The sequence below is a fragment of the Pongo pygmaeus genome, chromosome 21, assembly GCF_028885625.2.
Source record: "Pongo pygmaeus isolate AG05252 chromosome 21, NHGRI_mPonPyg2-v2.0_pri, whole genome shotgun sequence".
NCBI classification, from domain to species: domain Eukaryota; kingdom Metazoa; phylum Chordata; class Mammalia; order Primates; family Hominidae; genus Pongo; species Pongo pygmaeus.
In genome coordinates this window covers 30,315,732-30,331,528 of record NC_072394.2, presented here as the reverse complement: position 1 = coordinate 30,331,528, position 15,797 = coordinate 30,315,732, and the positions used below count along the sequence as shown (strand labels likewise).

Genomic DNA, 15,797 nt, shown 5'->3' with positions numbered 1-15,797 from the left:
CCCAGATTTGAAGGGACACAGTTCTCTTTCAGTTGTGTACACTTGAGTACATGAATCTGAAGTCTAACTCAGTCAGAAGATCAACACACCAGCACAGGTGTTGGCCAGCAGAATGGGGTCTATACACAGAGTCAACATTTCTCTCAGAAAAGAACTTTGGATTTTCTTAAGTAGTTAAAATAAGTAACTGGTTAAGAGTCTAAACCTTGGTGTCATAGAGCACGACTCTTAAAAACATTTTAAGTCAGGCTGAATCAATTGTGAGCTTTCCTGGAAGACTATAAAAAAACAAGAAGAACCTCAAGACAGCTTCATTGGATGTCTGGTCTAAAGGTACCTATCCTTGTATTCAAAGGAAGATTTTGAAATAAATAAATAAGTAACAATATATATCCAGATAATCTTATCCACAGCCTTGGTTTTAATTATCCCCTTCATACTAAGGGAATGCTCAAATGTTTACTTCCAGACAAGACTAATCCTGGCAACCCTAGACTTATGTATCTAACCACTGCCGCCTCAGCTCTATTTGGGTGTCTCACAGTCATTTCAAACTCACTGTCTAAAATGAACTTCACACACATTCAATCTGACTCTCCTCAGTGTTCCCTCTCCAAATGAATAGTTTCTTTGTCCACTCAGTACAGACATCAGAATCTTGGAGCTTCCATGTCTTTTTGTGGCTTGACAGCTCTTTTCTTTTTATCCCTGAATAGCATCCATTCACTTACTGAAAGACATCTTGGTTGCTTCTAAGTTTTGGTAATTATAAATATCCATATGCAGGTTTTGTGTGGACGTAAGTTTTTAATTCTTTGGGTAAATACCAAGGAGCGAAATTGCTGGATCTTATGGTAAGGCTGTATTTAGTTTTGTAAGGAAATGCCAAACTGTCTTCCAAAGTGACTGTACCTTTTTGCATTCCCACCAGCAATAAATGAGAGTTCCTGTTGCTCCATATCCTCACCAGCATTTGGTGTTGTCAGTCTTCTGAATTTTAGCCATTCTAATAGGCGTGTAATGGACATCTAAATTATTGCTCCAAACATTTCCTAGCTGGCTCTCAGTCAGCTCAGGATGATAAGAAATTCATGACTCAGAAGGAAAAAGGAAGCAATGTGTTTGGGTCCAAACATTTCCTAGCTGGCTTTCCCTGGAGTTTTCAAGTCTATGAGATCCTCAAAGGCAAAGATCATGACTATCCCTTCATCTAGCACAGTGACTAGCATTTACTAGACATTCAACAAGGATTACTGACTTAATGAGTGAAAATTCTTTGGCTTTGGAGTGATACAGACCTGAGAGCAGAAATTGCTTTAATAATGCAATCTATAATGTGGATATGCACTGGGTGGTTTTTTATTTTTATTTTTTTTGGCAACTTTTGAGATAAAACCATTTTAAAGTATATAACTCAGTGGTACACTGCCTTGATCATTTTGTTCTCTTCCCTTCCTGATGTTCCAAGATTCCTTCTTTTATCATTTCCTCTCTGTTTAGACCAAATTTCTTTAAGTTATTCTTTTAGGTAGGTCTTTCAGCAACAAATTCTTGTAGTTTTCCTTCATCTGTGAATGTCTTGATTCTCCCTTAATTCTAGAAGGATATTTTTATTAGATACAGATTTCTAGGTTGACAATTCTTCTCTTTCAGCATTTGAAATACAGGTGCCATTTCCTTCTGGCCTTCATGGTTTCTGATGAGAAAGAAATACAACTTTCACTCAAAAATTGTTGGCCGGGCATGGTGGCTCACGCCTGTAACCCTAGCACTTTGGGAGGTCGAGGCGGGTGGATCACCTGAGGTCAGGAGTTCGAGACCAGCCTGGCCAACATAGTGAAACCCTGTCTCTACTAAAAATACAAAAATTAGCCAGGTGTGGTGGTGGATGCCTGTAATCCAACACCTTGGGAGGCTGAGGCAGGAGAATAGCTTGAACCCAGGAGGTGGAGGTTGCAGTGAGCCGAGATCATGCCACTGCACTCCAGTCTAGGTGACAAAAGCAAAACTTCGTCTCAAAAAAAAAAAAAAAAAAAATTGTCTTCCCCCTATGGGTAAGGTCTTATTTCTTTCTGGCTGTTTTCAAGATTTTTTGTTTGGGCTGAGCGTGGTGGCTCATGCCTGTAATCCCAGCACTTTAAGAGGCCGAGGCAGGTGCATCACTTTGAAGTCAGGAGTTCAAGACCCGCCTGGCCAACATGGCAAGATCCTGTCTCTACTAAAAATACAAAAATTAGCCAGGCATGGTGGTGCACACTTGTAGTCCCAGCTACTTAGGAGGCTGAGGCATGAGAATTGCTTGAACCCAGGAGGCAGAGATTGCAGTGAGTCAAGATTGAGCCACTGCACTCCAGCCTGGGTGACAGAGCAAGACCCCATTTCAAAAAAAAAAGATTTTTTGTCTGTAGTTTTCAACAATTTGACTTTGATGTGTATTGGTGTGGGTATTTTGGGGTTTAATACTGTTTGAGGTTCACTCAGCTTCTTGATTTTGTAGATTCATAGTTTTCTGGGTTTTTTTTTTTTTTTGCCAAATTTGGGGGAATTTCAACCTTTATTTCTTCATTTTTTAAGTCCCATCTTCGTTCTCCTCTTCTTCTGGTACTCCAACAATATGAATATTTGGATTTTCTGTGAGAGTCCCACAGCTCTATGAGGTTCTGTTCAGTTTTTTTTTCAGTCTATTTTCTGTTGTTCAGATGGGTGATTTCTATTGTTCTATCTTCAAGTTCATTGATTCTTTATTCTCTCATTTCTGTTTTGCCATTGAGCCCATTCACTGAGTTTTTAACTTTGACTACCGTTATTTATTTATTTATTTATTTTTGAGACAGAGTTTCGCTCTTGTCTCCCAGGCTAGAGGGCAATGGCGCAACCTTGGCTCACTGCAGCCTCTGCCATCCAGGTTCAAGTGATTCTCCTGCCTCAGCCTCCTGAGCAGCTGGGATTTTACAAGTGCCTGCCACCACGCCTGGCTAATTTTTGTATTTTTAGTAGAGACGGGGTTTCGCCATGTTGGCCAGGCTGGTCTTGAACTCCTGACCTCAGGTAATCCGGCCTCCCAAAGTGCAGGGATTAAAGGTGTAAGCCACTGTGCCTGGTCTATTTTTACTTTAAAAAATCTCAATTAGGTTTTTCTTTTCTTTTTTTTTTTTTTTTTTTTGAGATGGAGTCTTGCTCTGTTGCCCAGGCTGGAGCGCAGTGGCGTGATCTCAGCTCACTGCAAGCTCCGCCTTCCAGGTTCACACCGTTCTCCTGCCTCAGCCTCCCAATTAGCTGGGACTACAGGAGCCTGCCACCACACCCGGCTAATTTTTTCTATTTTTAGTAGAGATGGGGTTTCACCATGTTAACCAGGATGGTCTCGATTTCCTGACCTCATGATCTGCCCACCTCGGCTTCTCAATCCCAGCACAATCCCTGTGCTGGGATTACAGGCGTGAGCCACCACGCCTGGCCTCAATTTGGTTTTTCTATACATCTTCTATTTCTTTGCTGAAACTTTCTATCATTTACTCCAAGGGTATTTGTAGTTGCTCACTGAAGTTTGTTTTTTTTTTTTTTTTTTTTTTGAGATGGAGTCTTGCTCTGCTGCCCAGGCTGGAGTGCAGTGGCATGATCTTGGATCACTGCAATCTCCGCCTTCCGAGTTCAAGCACTTCTCCTGCCTCAGCCTCCCAAGTAGCTGGGACTACAGGCACGTGCCACCATGCCCAGGTTTTTTTTGTTTTGTTTTGTTTTGTTTTTGGTTTTTTTTTGGTATTTTTAGTAGAGACCAGGTTTCACCATGTTAGCCAGGATGGTCTTGATCTCCTGACCTTGTGAAGTATTTTTATGATGGTTGCTCTAAAATCCTTGTCAGTTAATTCCCACATCTGCATTCTGTTAGTGCTGGCACTGATGACTGTCTTTTCTTATCGAGTTTGAGATCTCTAGTGATTTTTCAATTGAAACGTGGACATTTTTAGTGGTTTCCCTGGAGTTTGTGATATAAATTAATAACTAATCGAAGTCCACCTTCAAATTACACTCTATCACTCTGTGTGTAGTGCACAAACCTCGTGTCAGAGTACTCCCATGTCCTCCCTCCTGTGCCTTATTACACTGCTGCCACTCACTTATCTACATGCTGTAATCACCTATACACTGTTACTACTATTAGAGTTATCTTTTAGATTAGGAATAAGAAAAATAAAAGGTTTCATTTTATCTTCCTTTATTCCTTCTTTGATGCTCTTCCTTTCTTTATGTGGATCCAAGTTTCTGATATATATATAATATATTACATATAGAATACATATTATATATTACGTTATATATAATTAAAATATATAATATATGCACACATACATAGTGTATATATAATAATATACATATACACACACATACATACACACATACATAAAGAACAACTTAACATTTTTTACAGGACAGATCTGCTAGTGATAAATTCAATTTTTTTGTTTGAGAAAGTATTTCTCTTTTGTTTCCTCCCTTTTCTTTTGAAGGATAATTTTGTTGGATATAAAATGTGGTCTGGTTGGTGTCCTTTTTCATTCAACACTTTAAAATATCATTTCACTCTTTTCTTGTTTGTATGGTTTCTGATAAGAAATCCACTGGAATTTTCATCCTTGTTCCTCTATAGGTAAGGTGTTTTATTTCCCCTTTTGGCTTCTTAAGAGATTTTCTCTTTGTCTTTGATCTTCTGAAGTTTGAATAGGATAGGCCTAGGCATAGATATTTTGGGATTTATCCTGCTTGGTGTTCTCTAAGCTTCCTGGGTCTGTGGTTTTGTGTCTTTGTCATGAATTTTGGAAAATTCTTGGCCATTACTACTTCAAATACTTCTTCCGTTTCCTTCTCTTTCTTCTTCAGATATTCCCAGTACATGCACATTATACCTTTTGAAATTGTCCCAGGGTTCTTGGATGATTTTTTTTTTTTTTTCTGAGACAGAGTTTTGTTCTTGTTGCCTAGGCTGGAGTGCAATGGTGCGATCTCAGCTCACTGCAACCTCCGCCTCCTGGGTTCAAGCGATTCTCCCACCTCAGCCTCCCTAGTAGCTGGGATAACAGCTGCCCGCCACCATACTCAGCTAATTTTTTGTATTTTTAGTAGAGATGGGGTTTCACTATATTGGCCAGGCTGGTCTCGAACTCCTGACCTCAGGCAATCCACCTGCCTCGGCCTCCCGAAGTGCTGGCATTACGGGTGTGAGCCACTGTGCCCGGCTGGTTCTTGGATGATTTTTTTTTTCCCTCATTGTTTTCTTCTCTTCACACTCCTGTTTGGGAATTTTCTATTGACCAATGTCACGCTTACTGATTCCTTCCATGGATATGTCTGCTCTACTGATAAGCCCATCAAAGGTATGCTTCGCTTCTATTACAGTGCTTTTGAATCCTAGAATTTCCTTTTGATTCTATCTTCAAGTTTCCACCTCCCTGTTTACATTATTCATCTCTTCTTACATGTTGCCTATGTTTTCCATTAGAGCCTTTAACATTAATCATAGTTACTTTTAATAATCTGTATATTACAAAATATAAGTCATATCTGAGTCTGGTTCTGATGGATGGTTGCACTGTCTCTTCAAATAGTGGTTTTTCTTGCCTTTTAGCATGCTTTGTAATTTTTTGTTGAAAGCCAAAAATGATGTATCAGGTAACAGGAACTGAAGAAACAGACTTTTAATGTGGGATTTTATGTTAATCTGGCTGGGAGTTGGGTTCTGTTTAATGTTTTCTGAAGCTGTAGGTGCCAGGGACTTCAAATCCCTCTAGTATTCTTCTATTTTTCTTCCCCATTTTTCTTCTTTGGGTTCCCTGTGAACTCCACCTTAGATGTACCTTGCAGTTCTGTCAGCAGTAACCCCCTATTATATTGCAGACCTGTGCTAAGGTAATGGGGGAGGGAAACATTCTATGATTTTACGGTTAAATCTCAGTCTTTTAGTGGGCCTGTGTCTCCAGGCTGTGACCATCAAAAGTGTTTCTTAGCTATTTCCCCCTCCCCTAGGGAAGACAGGAAGGCTACAGTGGCATGTGCCTGTGGTCCCAACTATTCAGGAGGCTGAGGTGGGAGGATCACCTGAGCCTGGGAGGTCAAGGCTGCAGTGAGCCAAGGCTGTGCCACTGCACTCTAGCGTGGGTGACAGAGTGAGACCCTGTCTCAAAAAATAAACAAACAAACAAAAAAACTAGTACCCACTAACCACAGCTTTCTTGATTGCCAGAGACATTTTGAAAATACTCAAAATTCCACTGAGATAGTACAGACTTTCACAATCGTTAAAGTCTCATATTCAGGTCTAATGTTTTCTTTAAGAGAATGTAGCAGACAATCTGCCACCAAATGCAAAAATCTTCTCTCTGGCACTCTCAATAAACAATGATCATCAAGGTTGGCTTCTGTCCTTAAATGTAACAGTCAAGGCATAACAAACTTAGGCTTGGAATAACTATCTTCAAATTATTTTGAATTTTAAAAATTCTATTGACAATATTACTCTGACAACTTAAAGACTGGTTTGTGAAACTATGTTCTTAACCTTTTTCCTTCAAATATTTCAAAATTAAATGTGATGTTTTCAAATCATACCTAGTACCTATAAAAAAAAGTACAAACAGTTTCTAATCACTTCTTTTCACTCTAGAACAACTTCAAGTTCAGGGTTAAATCAACACACTAACTGGAAAAGGTTCCTTTTGTCTAACTCCCCCCACCCACCCCACCCCCACAACTTGATAATAAAACTTATCAAGCACCAGGCAGTCCAGCCACTTACCAAGTGCTTGGCAAAGCTCCCGCCGGGACCAGTGCTTCGTACCAGATGTCCTTCAGAAGGGAAGTTAAAGTTGCCAGCATTCAGGTTTTCTCGTGTGGAGTGATTACCAAAGAGAACAAATGGCTGCCGATTAGGGCTAGAGAGGGAAGTCAAAAACATGTGATTAGAAAAGAGTTCCTGGCCAAGGCAACCTTCTGTGACCTTAATAAGTCCTCAGGCTTTTCTGAGGGACACCTGCAGCCTGAGGAAAGTGGTCAGTCAGTACGGTCGACCGAATATCCTTGGCTGGTTGGAAACGGATGCCAGCTGTCTCCCTACTGACCCACAGGGATCAGTTAACATTTAGGGACATAACTAAACTCAAGCTAGGTTTGTATTTTCAGCATGTCCCACTTTTTGAGGAATAAGTTCCATAAGTTTGCTGTCCATGATACAGTGATAGAGCAAAACTCCGGTATTATAAAATAGAATTTTTACAGAAATATGAGTCTTAAAGGATGACAGTTACGATACTTGGACTAAACAGACAATAGGGCAGTCACCAATTCCTGAGTAACTTTCAATAGGGAAGGAGCACAGGAGGGTTGCAAATTTTCTCAATACCACACATACCTGGCTCTGTACCCACCCCCTTCCTCCCTGCCCTCTTGGTTGAACTTTTCTTCTCCCCTACTTTCTGCTCACTCCTCAGCCCACTCTAATCAGCCTCCTCAGTCATTTCACCCAGAGAGTTCTTGCCAAAGTCACCAAGTGACTTTCATGTAGCATACAGCAAATCCAACAGATGGTCTTCAGGTCTTCCTTCCTTCCTCGGTCTCTGAGAAGCACTTGACTCCCTCCACCCTCCACCGCAAGAACTGTTTCCCCTCAGTCTCCCCAGTCAGTCACCCTCCTCTTCCACCTGGTCTCCGAATAGTCCCAGGGTTTACCTGCAGCTTGCTGCTCCCTCCTCTCCTCTGTGATGATGTTCCCTATGTCTGCTCCCCTTCCAGTTCTTGCAGGAAATAAACGGCATCACAATCCACCCTGGTACCCAGTCATCTGAAAGGCCTCCTTGACTTCTGCTTCCTCTGCCTTCAAATCTAATCAACAGGCCCAAAAGCCTTCCTATTTAACCATTTTCTTCCATCTTCATGGCTACAACCTTAGTCCACGCTGCCATCATTTCTTCCCTGGACAACTGCAACACTTCCTCACTGTTTCCCTGTTTCCACTCTTGCCCTCCTATAATAGATTCTCTACATTGCAGTGATGATAATCTTTTTTTTTTGAGATGGAGTCTTGCTCTGTTGCCCAGGCTGGAGTGCAGTGGCACAATCTCGGCTCACTGCAAGCTCCACCTCCCGGGTTCACGCCATTCTCCTGCCTCAGCCTCCCGAGTAGCTGGGACTACAGGCGCCTGCCACCACGCCCGGCTAATTTTTCGTATTTTTAGTGGAGATGGGGTTTCACCATGTTAGCCAGAATGGTCTCGATCTCCTGACCTCGTGATCCGCCCACCTCGGCCTCCCAGATGATAATCTTTTAAACGTGCCAATTTACTGCCTTTATGTTATTTTCTGGAGAAGGGCCACAATCTTGAACATGGCTAAAGAGAACTTGTATGATCTGGTGAACTTTCTCAGCTCCACAGAAGGCCACTCAACTCCAACTTCAATACTCCAGCCAAGATCATTTTCTTTGATGTCCCTTATGTTCTTGTCTCAGGGTCTCTGCTCTTCCTCCTACTCTCAGTTATCTGTTCATTGTTCAGCTCTCTCCTGGAGGGGGCTGGGCTCTCCTGTGATGGGCTTCAAAGTACTATGCTCTTTTCTCCTTCATGGCACCAATCAGAGTTGGTAATAACAGATTTCTTTGTTAAGATGTTTGATTAATGTCTTTTTCTCCACTACCCTATAAACTTTATGAGGGCAGTAATCATATTTGCTTCCTTTTTTTAAACCATGAATCTCTCTTGATTGGTATGTCGTAGTTCTCAGTGAATATTTGATGACTCTATCCTCTATCTTCTTCCTAAATTGCCCTTAGTGTGCGCCATGTAAATAATTCTTTGCATTTCTTTTCACTACTCTTAAAAATACTACCTTAAGCTTCAGGCAAACAAGGGCTTTTAAAAGTAAGCATGGCTGATTTTTCTTCTGAAGCTTAATTCAAGCTAGGTGACACTTTGGGCTGAAAAAGATGACTCTGAGTCCTAGCCAGGGTACTTTGTTTCACTATTAGATTGGATTGGAATTCAGGGAAGAAAACAGAGAAGAAATGTCCTCTCTATCCATCAGAGGAAGTATCTCCTGCTGATCATGACAAAAGAGATGCGGGAAGAAACACTTTCGAACCCTCATTGAACCCATCTTTGTGGGACTGGACCTTCACACCTGATCCCTTTTACTGCCTGCAAGCCACTGTTGCTCCCCTACCCAGCCCTCGGACTATGCATATGTCACAAGCATAGTTTGCAAATAGCTTCTCCCATTCTGAGGATTGTCTGTGTACTCTGATGATTATTTCTATTGCTGTGCAGAAGCATGTTCATTTAATTAGGTCCCATTTATTTATTTTCATTTGCTTCCTGTCATTTTCCTGAACCAGGAACGAAATTAAAAATTCCTTTCTTTAGATTTTAGCAGACAACAGTGATTTATTTATTTATTTAGAGACAGAGTTTCACTCTTGTTGCCCAGGCTGAAGTGCAATGGCATGATCTCGGCTCACTGCAACCTCTGCCTCCCGGGTTCAAGTGATTCTCCTGTCTCAGTCTCCCGAGTAGCTGGGATTACAGGCGCATGCCACCACACCCGGCTAATTTTTGTATTTTTAATAGAGATGGTCAGCCTGGTCTCAAACTCCTGACCTCAGGTGATCTGCCCACCTTGGCCTCCCAAAATGCTAGGATTACAGGCATGAGCCACCGCACCTGGCTGACAACAGTGTTTTAAAAGCTAGTTTACTATAAAATAATAAAATAAAAATGAAAGCAGAGAAACAGACATATTTACAGAGTACAGATTTCTTACCCTGTGATAACTAAAGTCAACCCATATTTTCCTGACTCTAGCTTCTGAACTTGAATGCACCCCCACAGCCAACCCCCTTGCCAACTCCATTTTCTCTATCACCATTCACCCTTCTTCCCCAAGAAAGAAACTTACCTGTTTTCAGTTATATGGCTAGAGATCATTCCATGACTGAAATAACTTCTGAATGGCTAAAAAGAAGCCAACATTGTATATATTAAGAACACAATTTGGTAAAACAGTCACAAAACCCCTCACATATGTATGTATGTACACACATGCTTCAGGAGAGTGCATAGCATGTGAGTGTGTGTGTGTGTGTGTGTGACAGAGAGAGACAGAGAGCTACAGAAAGAGAGAGATGTTTGTAGATTATTATAAGAACATGGAAAGATGTGTATGGTGAATAGAAATATGAATTTTAGGAATAAGTGGCAAACAAAATAATACCAAAAAAGAAAAAAAGACAGAAACCTGCAAAAAGGAAAATAATGAAAAAAATCCTTTTAATGTAGTGTTTAACTACTGCAAGAAAATTGGACCAATCACCATCTATGGTCCAAGTTGCTAATCATGTGGAGATTTTTTTAAAAAAATTTCTTCTACATTTCCAATACATTAATATATACAAATTCTGCTGTGCTAATCCAAGGAATTTCGAAGTATACTGATGGAAGTTTCCTGGGAAATCAATGACGTAAGTCTCAGCTTTTGTATGCACAAACATAGTGTGAGGCTAAACACTAATCAAAACTTAACATGCATGCTCTCATGTCCAAAGGATCCAAAAATTCAAAAGGTAATTTTAATCCCACTAAATAATATTTACTGTTTTTTTTTCTGATTAATACATGTTCTTTGTAGATGACAATAAAAACCACCTATAATGTCTAAAAACTATCAACATTTTGGTAAATTTTCTTCAAATCTTTTCTCTATGGTACATCATAAATAATATATGATTGCACCAAACTTTATTAAACAGTCTTCTGTTCATGGAAATTTATACTTTTATTAATTCTTCAATATAATGGAAAAAATACACACACACATACACACACACACACACACACCTCTCATGTAGTGAACTTAATAAATTTAATCTGCAGCTCTGATGATTTCCTTAAGGCAGATCTGGAAATGAAATCATAGAATAAAAAGGCAAAACTATGTTGCCAAATTGTTTTTTAAGAAAGTTCTATCCATGTACATGTCTACCTAAATGAGTGTGCTTGTCTCATGGTCTCCTCATAAGCACTGCCTATGAAATGGTTTCAATATATCTGCCAAGTTGACAAATGAAAAATGGGACCTCATTGTTTGTTGTCTTCTTTTATACCCCTTGGCATTTTTAATGACGTAAAATATTTTAGACATGTTCAGTGGCCATTTGGATTTCCCTTCATTAGTTAACAGTTTATTTACATTCTCTGGATATTTATCAATTGGAGTATTTATTTATTTATTCATTGAGGCAGAGTTTTGCTCTTGTTGCCCAGGCTGGAGTGCAGTGGCACAATTTCAGCTCACTGCAACCTTCGCCTCCCAAGTTCAAGCAATTCTCCTGCCTTAGCCTCCCAAGTAGCTGGGATTACAGGCGCGCATCACTACACCTGGCTAATTTTGTATTTTTAGTAGAGATGGGGTTTCACTATGTTGGTCAGGCTGGTCTTGAACTCCTGACCTCAAGTGATCCACCCCGCCTGGCTCAATTGGAGTTCTGATGTTTGTCTTACTGATCTGTAAAAACTATAGATTCACATAATACTTAAAATTTATTGTGGGCTTACCATGTGACTGTGATAGGAACTTATCATCTCAAGCAATCCTAATAACAACCTATGAGCTTCATTCTATCATTTCCTCTCTAGAGATGAGTTGACAAAGATACAAAAGTTAATTTACTTGTCCAAGGTCACAGAGCTAGTGAACTGTATAGCTGGGATTCTAACTTGGTAATGATTTGAGGGAAAAAATAAAGGTAGATCCATATCTCACAACATATTCCCACGAATTACATTTGGATTAGGGATCTAAATGTAAAAATTCAAGCCATACAAGCGCTAGCGGGTAACTTTCAATTACAGCCTTTCCCTATATAATGACTCAAAATCCAGAGGCAATGAAAGAAAAGGCAGATCAATTTACATAAAAACAAAAATGTTTGCATGGCAAGAAAAACATCCATTATAAACAAACCAACTGATAAATATGGAAAAAGTATTTGGAGTATATAATAGAGACAAAATGCTAATAGCCCAAATATGTAACAAACTCTTAAAAACCAGGGGACACGGGAGGCGGAGGTTGCAGTGAGCTGAGATCGCGCCACTGCACTCCAGCCTGGTGACAGAGTGACACTCCATCTCAAAAAAAAAAAAAAAAAAAAGCCAGGGGACAAAAAACCCTCCTAAAACCTATGCTCTATAGTTCAGTTAATAACTGTACTAATATTAAAATGGAAAAACAATATGTAAACAAAATATAAAATGGTCATCAAACATATGAGGGAATGTTCAAACTTACTAATAGAGAAATATAAATTAAAACAATACCGATATACTATTTTTCACCTGTGAGGCTGAAAATTTTTAAAGTATGACAATACATTCTATTGGTGAAGTTGTGCAGCAACAGGCATTCATATAGTGCTGGTGGGAATGCAAACTGGTACAACCCTTCTGAAGGGGAATTTGGCAATAACTAACAACATGACATATGCACTCACCTTTTGACCCAGCAATCCCATCACTAGGTAGGTATATATACCTCCAACAACAAGAAAATACATAAGCGCTGAGTTATTTACTATGGCTCTGTTTGTAATGGCAAAATATTAGAAACAACCTCATTATGTGCACATACAAGAGGGGCTGAATAAATTAAGACAAATCCCAAAATGGAGTACTCTGAATTGTAACAAAGATCCCAATGAACTGACTTGAATATGTTTACACTGTTAAGAAAACAAAGAAAAAAAAAATGACTGGGAGAGAGTTCCAGGGTATACTGTTAAGTGGAAATGACTATACGCTACTCTTCAACGTTAGAAAGGTGACAGTATGAGAAAATGCACATGTATTTGCTCATTTGTGCAAATGAAATAGAAAAGGTAAATGAGAAACTCAAGAGGTTTGTTACCTACTGTCAATGGAGTGGGGAAAATGGGTGCAAAGAAGAAGGCAATAAGAAAAGAGTAACAGGAAACAACAGTGACACTTCTGAGTATACCTTTTGGAATCTCTTTTACTCTTAGAATCATAGTAATAGAAGAAGAAAAAAGAACCCCCAGAACTGAAAAGGATATCAGTGAGATGTGGAACAACTTCAAGTGGTCTAATGTAGAAGCAAATGGAGTCCCTCAAGGAAAGAAGAGAGGTTTGGAAAAGAAAAAACATTTGAAGAATTAATAGCGAAACACTTTCCAAACTTAAAGAAAACTATAAATCTATAGACCTAGGAAGCTCAACAAAATTCAAGCACAAGAAACATGAAGAAAACTACAGCAAGACATACCATAATCAAACTACTCAAAATCAGTAATAAAGAGAAAATCTTAAAAGCTGCCAGAGGGGAAAAAAAAGGCCTGCTATATTCAGAGATTAGAATAAAAGATTGTGGTATGTACAAAGATTAGGATGAAGGACTTCTCATCAGAAATAATGCAAGCAAGAAGACACTGAAGCAAGATCTTTCAAGTATCAAAAGGTAAAAACTGTCAATCTAGAATTTACACATGGCAAAAATATATTTCAAAAATGAAGGCGAAATAAAGATTTTTTTCCAGATATTCAAAAGCTGCAAGAATTTATCATCAGAAGATTAATACCACAAAAAAATTTATTAAAGACCAACCTTCAAGGAGAAGGATGCCAAGGGGAAGTCTGGGTCTAGACAAAGGAATGAAGAGCACCAGAGAGAGCAACAACATGGGCAAATAGATTACACTTGACCTTAGCCAAAAGGCTGAGAAGCGATACACGGGCAAATATATAAGACTTTTTCCCTATTATTTAAATCTTTAAGAAAGGTAATTGATTGTTTAAAGAAAAATAAGAGCATTGTATTGTGGGGTTTATAAAATATGTAAAGGTAGCCGGATGCAATGGCTCCGCCTGTAATCCCAGCACTTTGGGAGGCGGAGGCATGCGACTGAGATCAGGAGTTCGAGACCAGCCTGGCCAACATGGTAAAACCTGTCTCACTAAAAATACAAAAATTAGCTGGGCATGGTGGTGTGTGCTGGTAATCCCAGCTACTTGGGAGGCTGAGGCAGGAGAATTTCTTGAACCCTGGAGGAAGAGGTTGCAGTGTGCCGAGATCATGCCACTGCACTCCAGCCTGGGTGACAGAGCGAGACTCCATTTCAAAGGTAAAATGCGTAACAACAAAGATCAATTCCAGCTCCAAAATGTCTAAAATAATCAGCAGGAGGGCTTGCTCTGAGCCACAGGGGAGCACAGGAGAGTTGAGGGCTGCAGTGAGTGCCCAAGAAGGCTAGAATGCAAGCTTAGAAGGATTCCTTGGATCCTTCCTGGTGATTAGTTTTTGAGGCTGTCCTGTGTCTTGGTTCTCAATCTAGATACTTCAGGTTTACTCATGAGCCTGGTAACTGCTGACTAGCATCATCTGCTTGGAAAGACATCTTGGCATTCATTATCTGGAGGTTAAACTGACAAAGGTGTGCTACTCACATGTGGATAATTATTCCTACGTCTATTAACTGGTGCCCAGTAGAATTCCTGGCACCACCACACTGCAAAGCAAAAATCCTTCTAATGGACAAGCTGGCACAAAATAAAAGACAGCTTTTTATAAAGGGTTGGCAGAGGGGGGAACTTCTTTATGGTATACAACACAGCTTAAAGAAATGATAAATTAGAATTGATAGTGTTGTATTTTGAAAAAAATTTAATAAAAAATTAAAACAATAAATAAATTAACCATTTTATTCTTCCTCTTTGACCCTTCCCTTACATACCTCACCCGCCTGAGATTCTGAAAGTTCTAGCAGGAAAGGAATTTCTGTGTCAAAATTAGCGAAGAAGCTAGTCCACTGATGTTCAAAAGCCACCAAATCCTGGGAAAAAAAGGAAAAAGATAACGTGTTTGGTCATATAAAGGAGGTATTTTAGAAAACGAGAATTATGAAACTGTAACTTATCTCAAAACACCAGACCATTTATATATGTTATTTTAAAAGGTAGTAGCAAACTACTAGTACATGCTACTCATATGGATGAATCTCAAAAACATTATACCAAGTGAAAAAGCTAGATGTAAAAGACCACCTGATATGTGGTCCATTCATATGAAATATCCAGAAAAAGCAAATCTGTAGAGGCAAAAAGTAGACTAGTGGTTGCCTGGGGTTGGGATGGAGACTGACTGCAAGTGGGCACAAGGGAACTTTCTGGGCTGATGAAAATGTTCTCTGTAAATTTACTAAAAATCATTGAGTTGTACACTTAAAATGGATATTATGGTACATAAATTATACTCCAAATAAAGCCATTTAAAAGGACAGCTAGGAGCAGTGGTTCACATCTGTAACTCTGGAACTTTGGGAGGCCCACGTGGGAGAATCACGTGAGCCCCAGGACTTCCAGACCAGCTTGGGCAACATGATAAGACCTTGTCTCTACAAAAAAAAAAAAAAAAAAAAACCATGAAAAAAATGAGCTGAGCTTGGTGGTGCGCACCTGTTGTCCCAGCTACTCAGGAGGCTGAGGTGGGAGGATCGCTTGAGCCCAAGAGGTCCAAGTTGGAGTGAACTGGGATTGTGTTGCTACACTACAGCCTGGGTGACAGAACGAGACTCTGTCTGAAAAATGAATGAATGAATGGACAGTAATGATCCTTAAGCACCTTACTTTAGCAACCCTGTTGGGAGGAATTTATTTACAGGGCACCTAAAGGATGGTACCATGTCCAGTGCCAAAAGGGTCGCATCTGAGCAGCTTTGTTGAAGGACTGGTTGACTTTAGTTAAAG

At 39.8% G+C, this 15,797-nt stretch overlaps 1 protein-coding gene across 5 annotated transcripts in view; it reads right to left on the bottom strand.

The window, feature by feature from the left end:
• DNAAF9 (dynein axonemal assembly factor 9) overlaps positions 1–15,797 on the bottom strand; it is a 160,045-nt gene that overhangs the window by 86,299 nt on the left and 57,949 nt on the right. For all 5 annotated transcript variants that reach the window (XM_054467962.2, XM_054467963.2, XM_054467966.2 and 2 more), the window contains exons 8-10: positions 14,786–14,884; positions 9,940–9,995; positions 6,791–6,926 (exon numbers count right to left, since the gene is read on the bottom strand). In XM_054467962.2, coding sequence (XP_054323937.1) covers positions 6,791–6,926; positions 9,940–9,995; positions 14,786–14,884 — 291 coding nt within the window. The remainder of the gene's footprint in view (positions 1–6,790; positions 6,927–9,939; positions 9,996–14,785; positions 14,885–15,797) is intronic.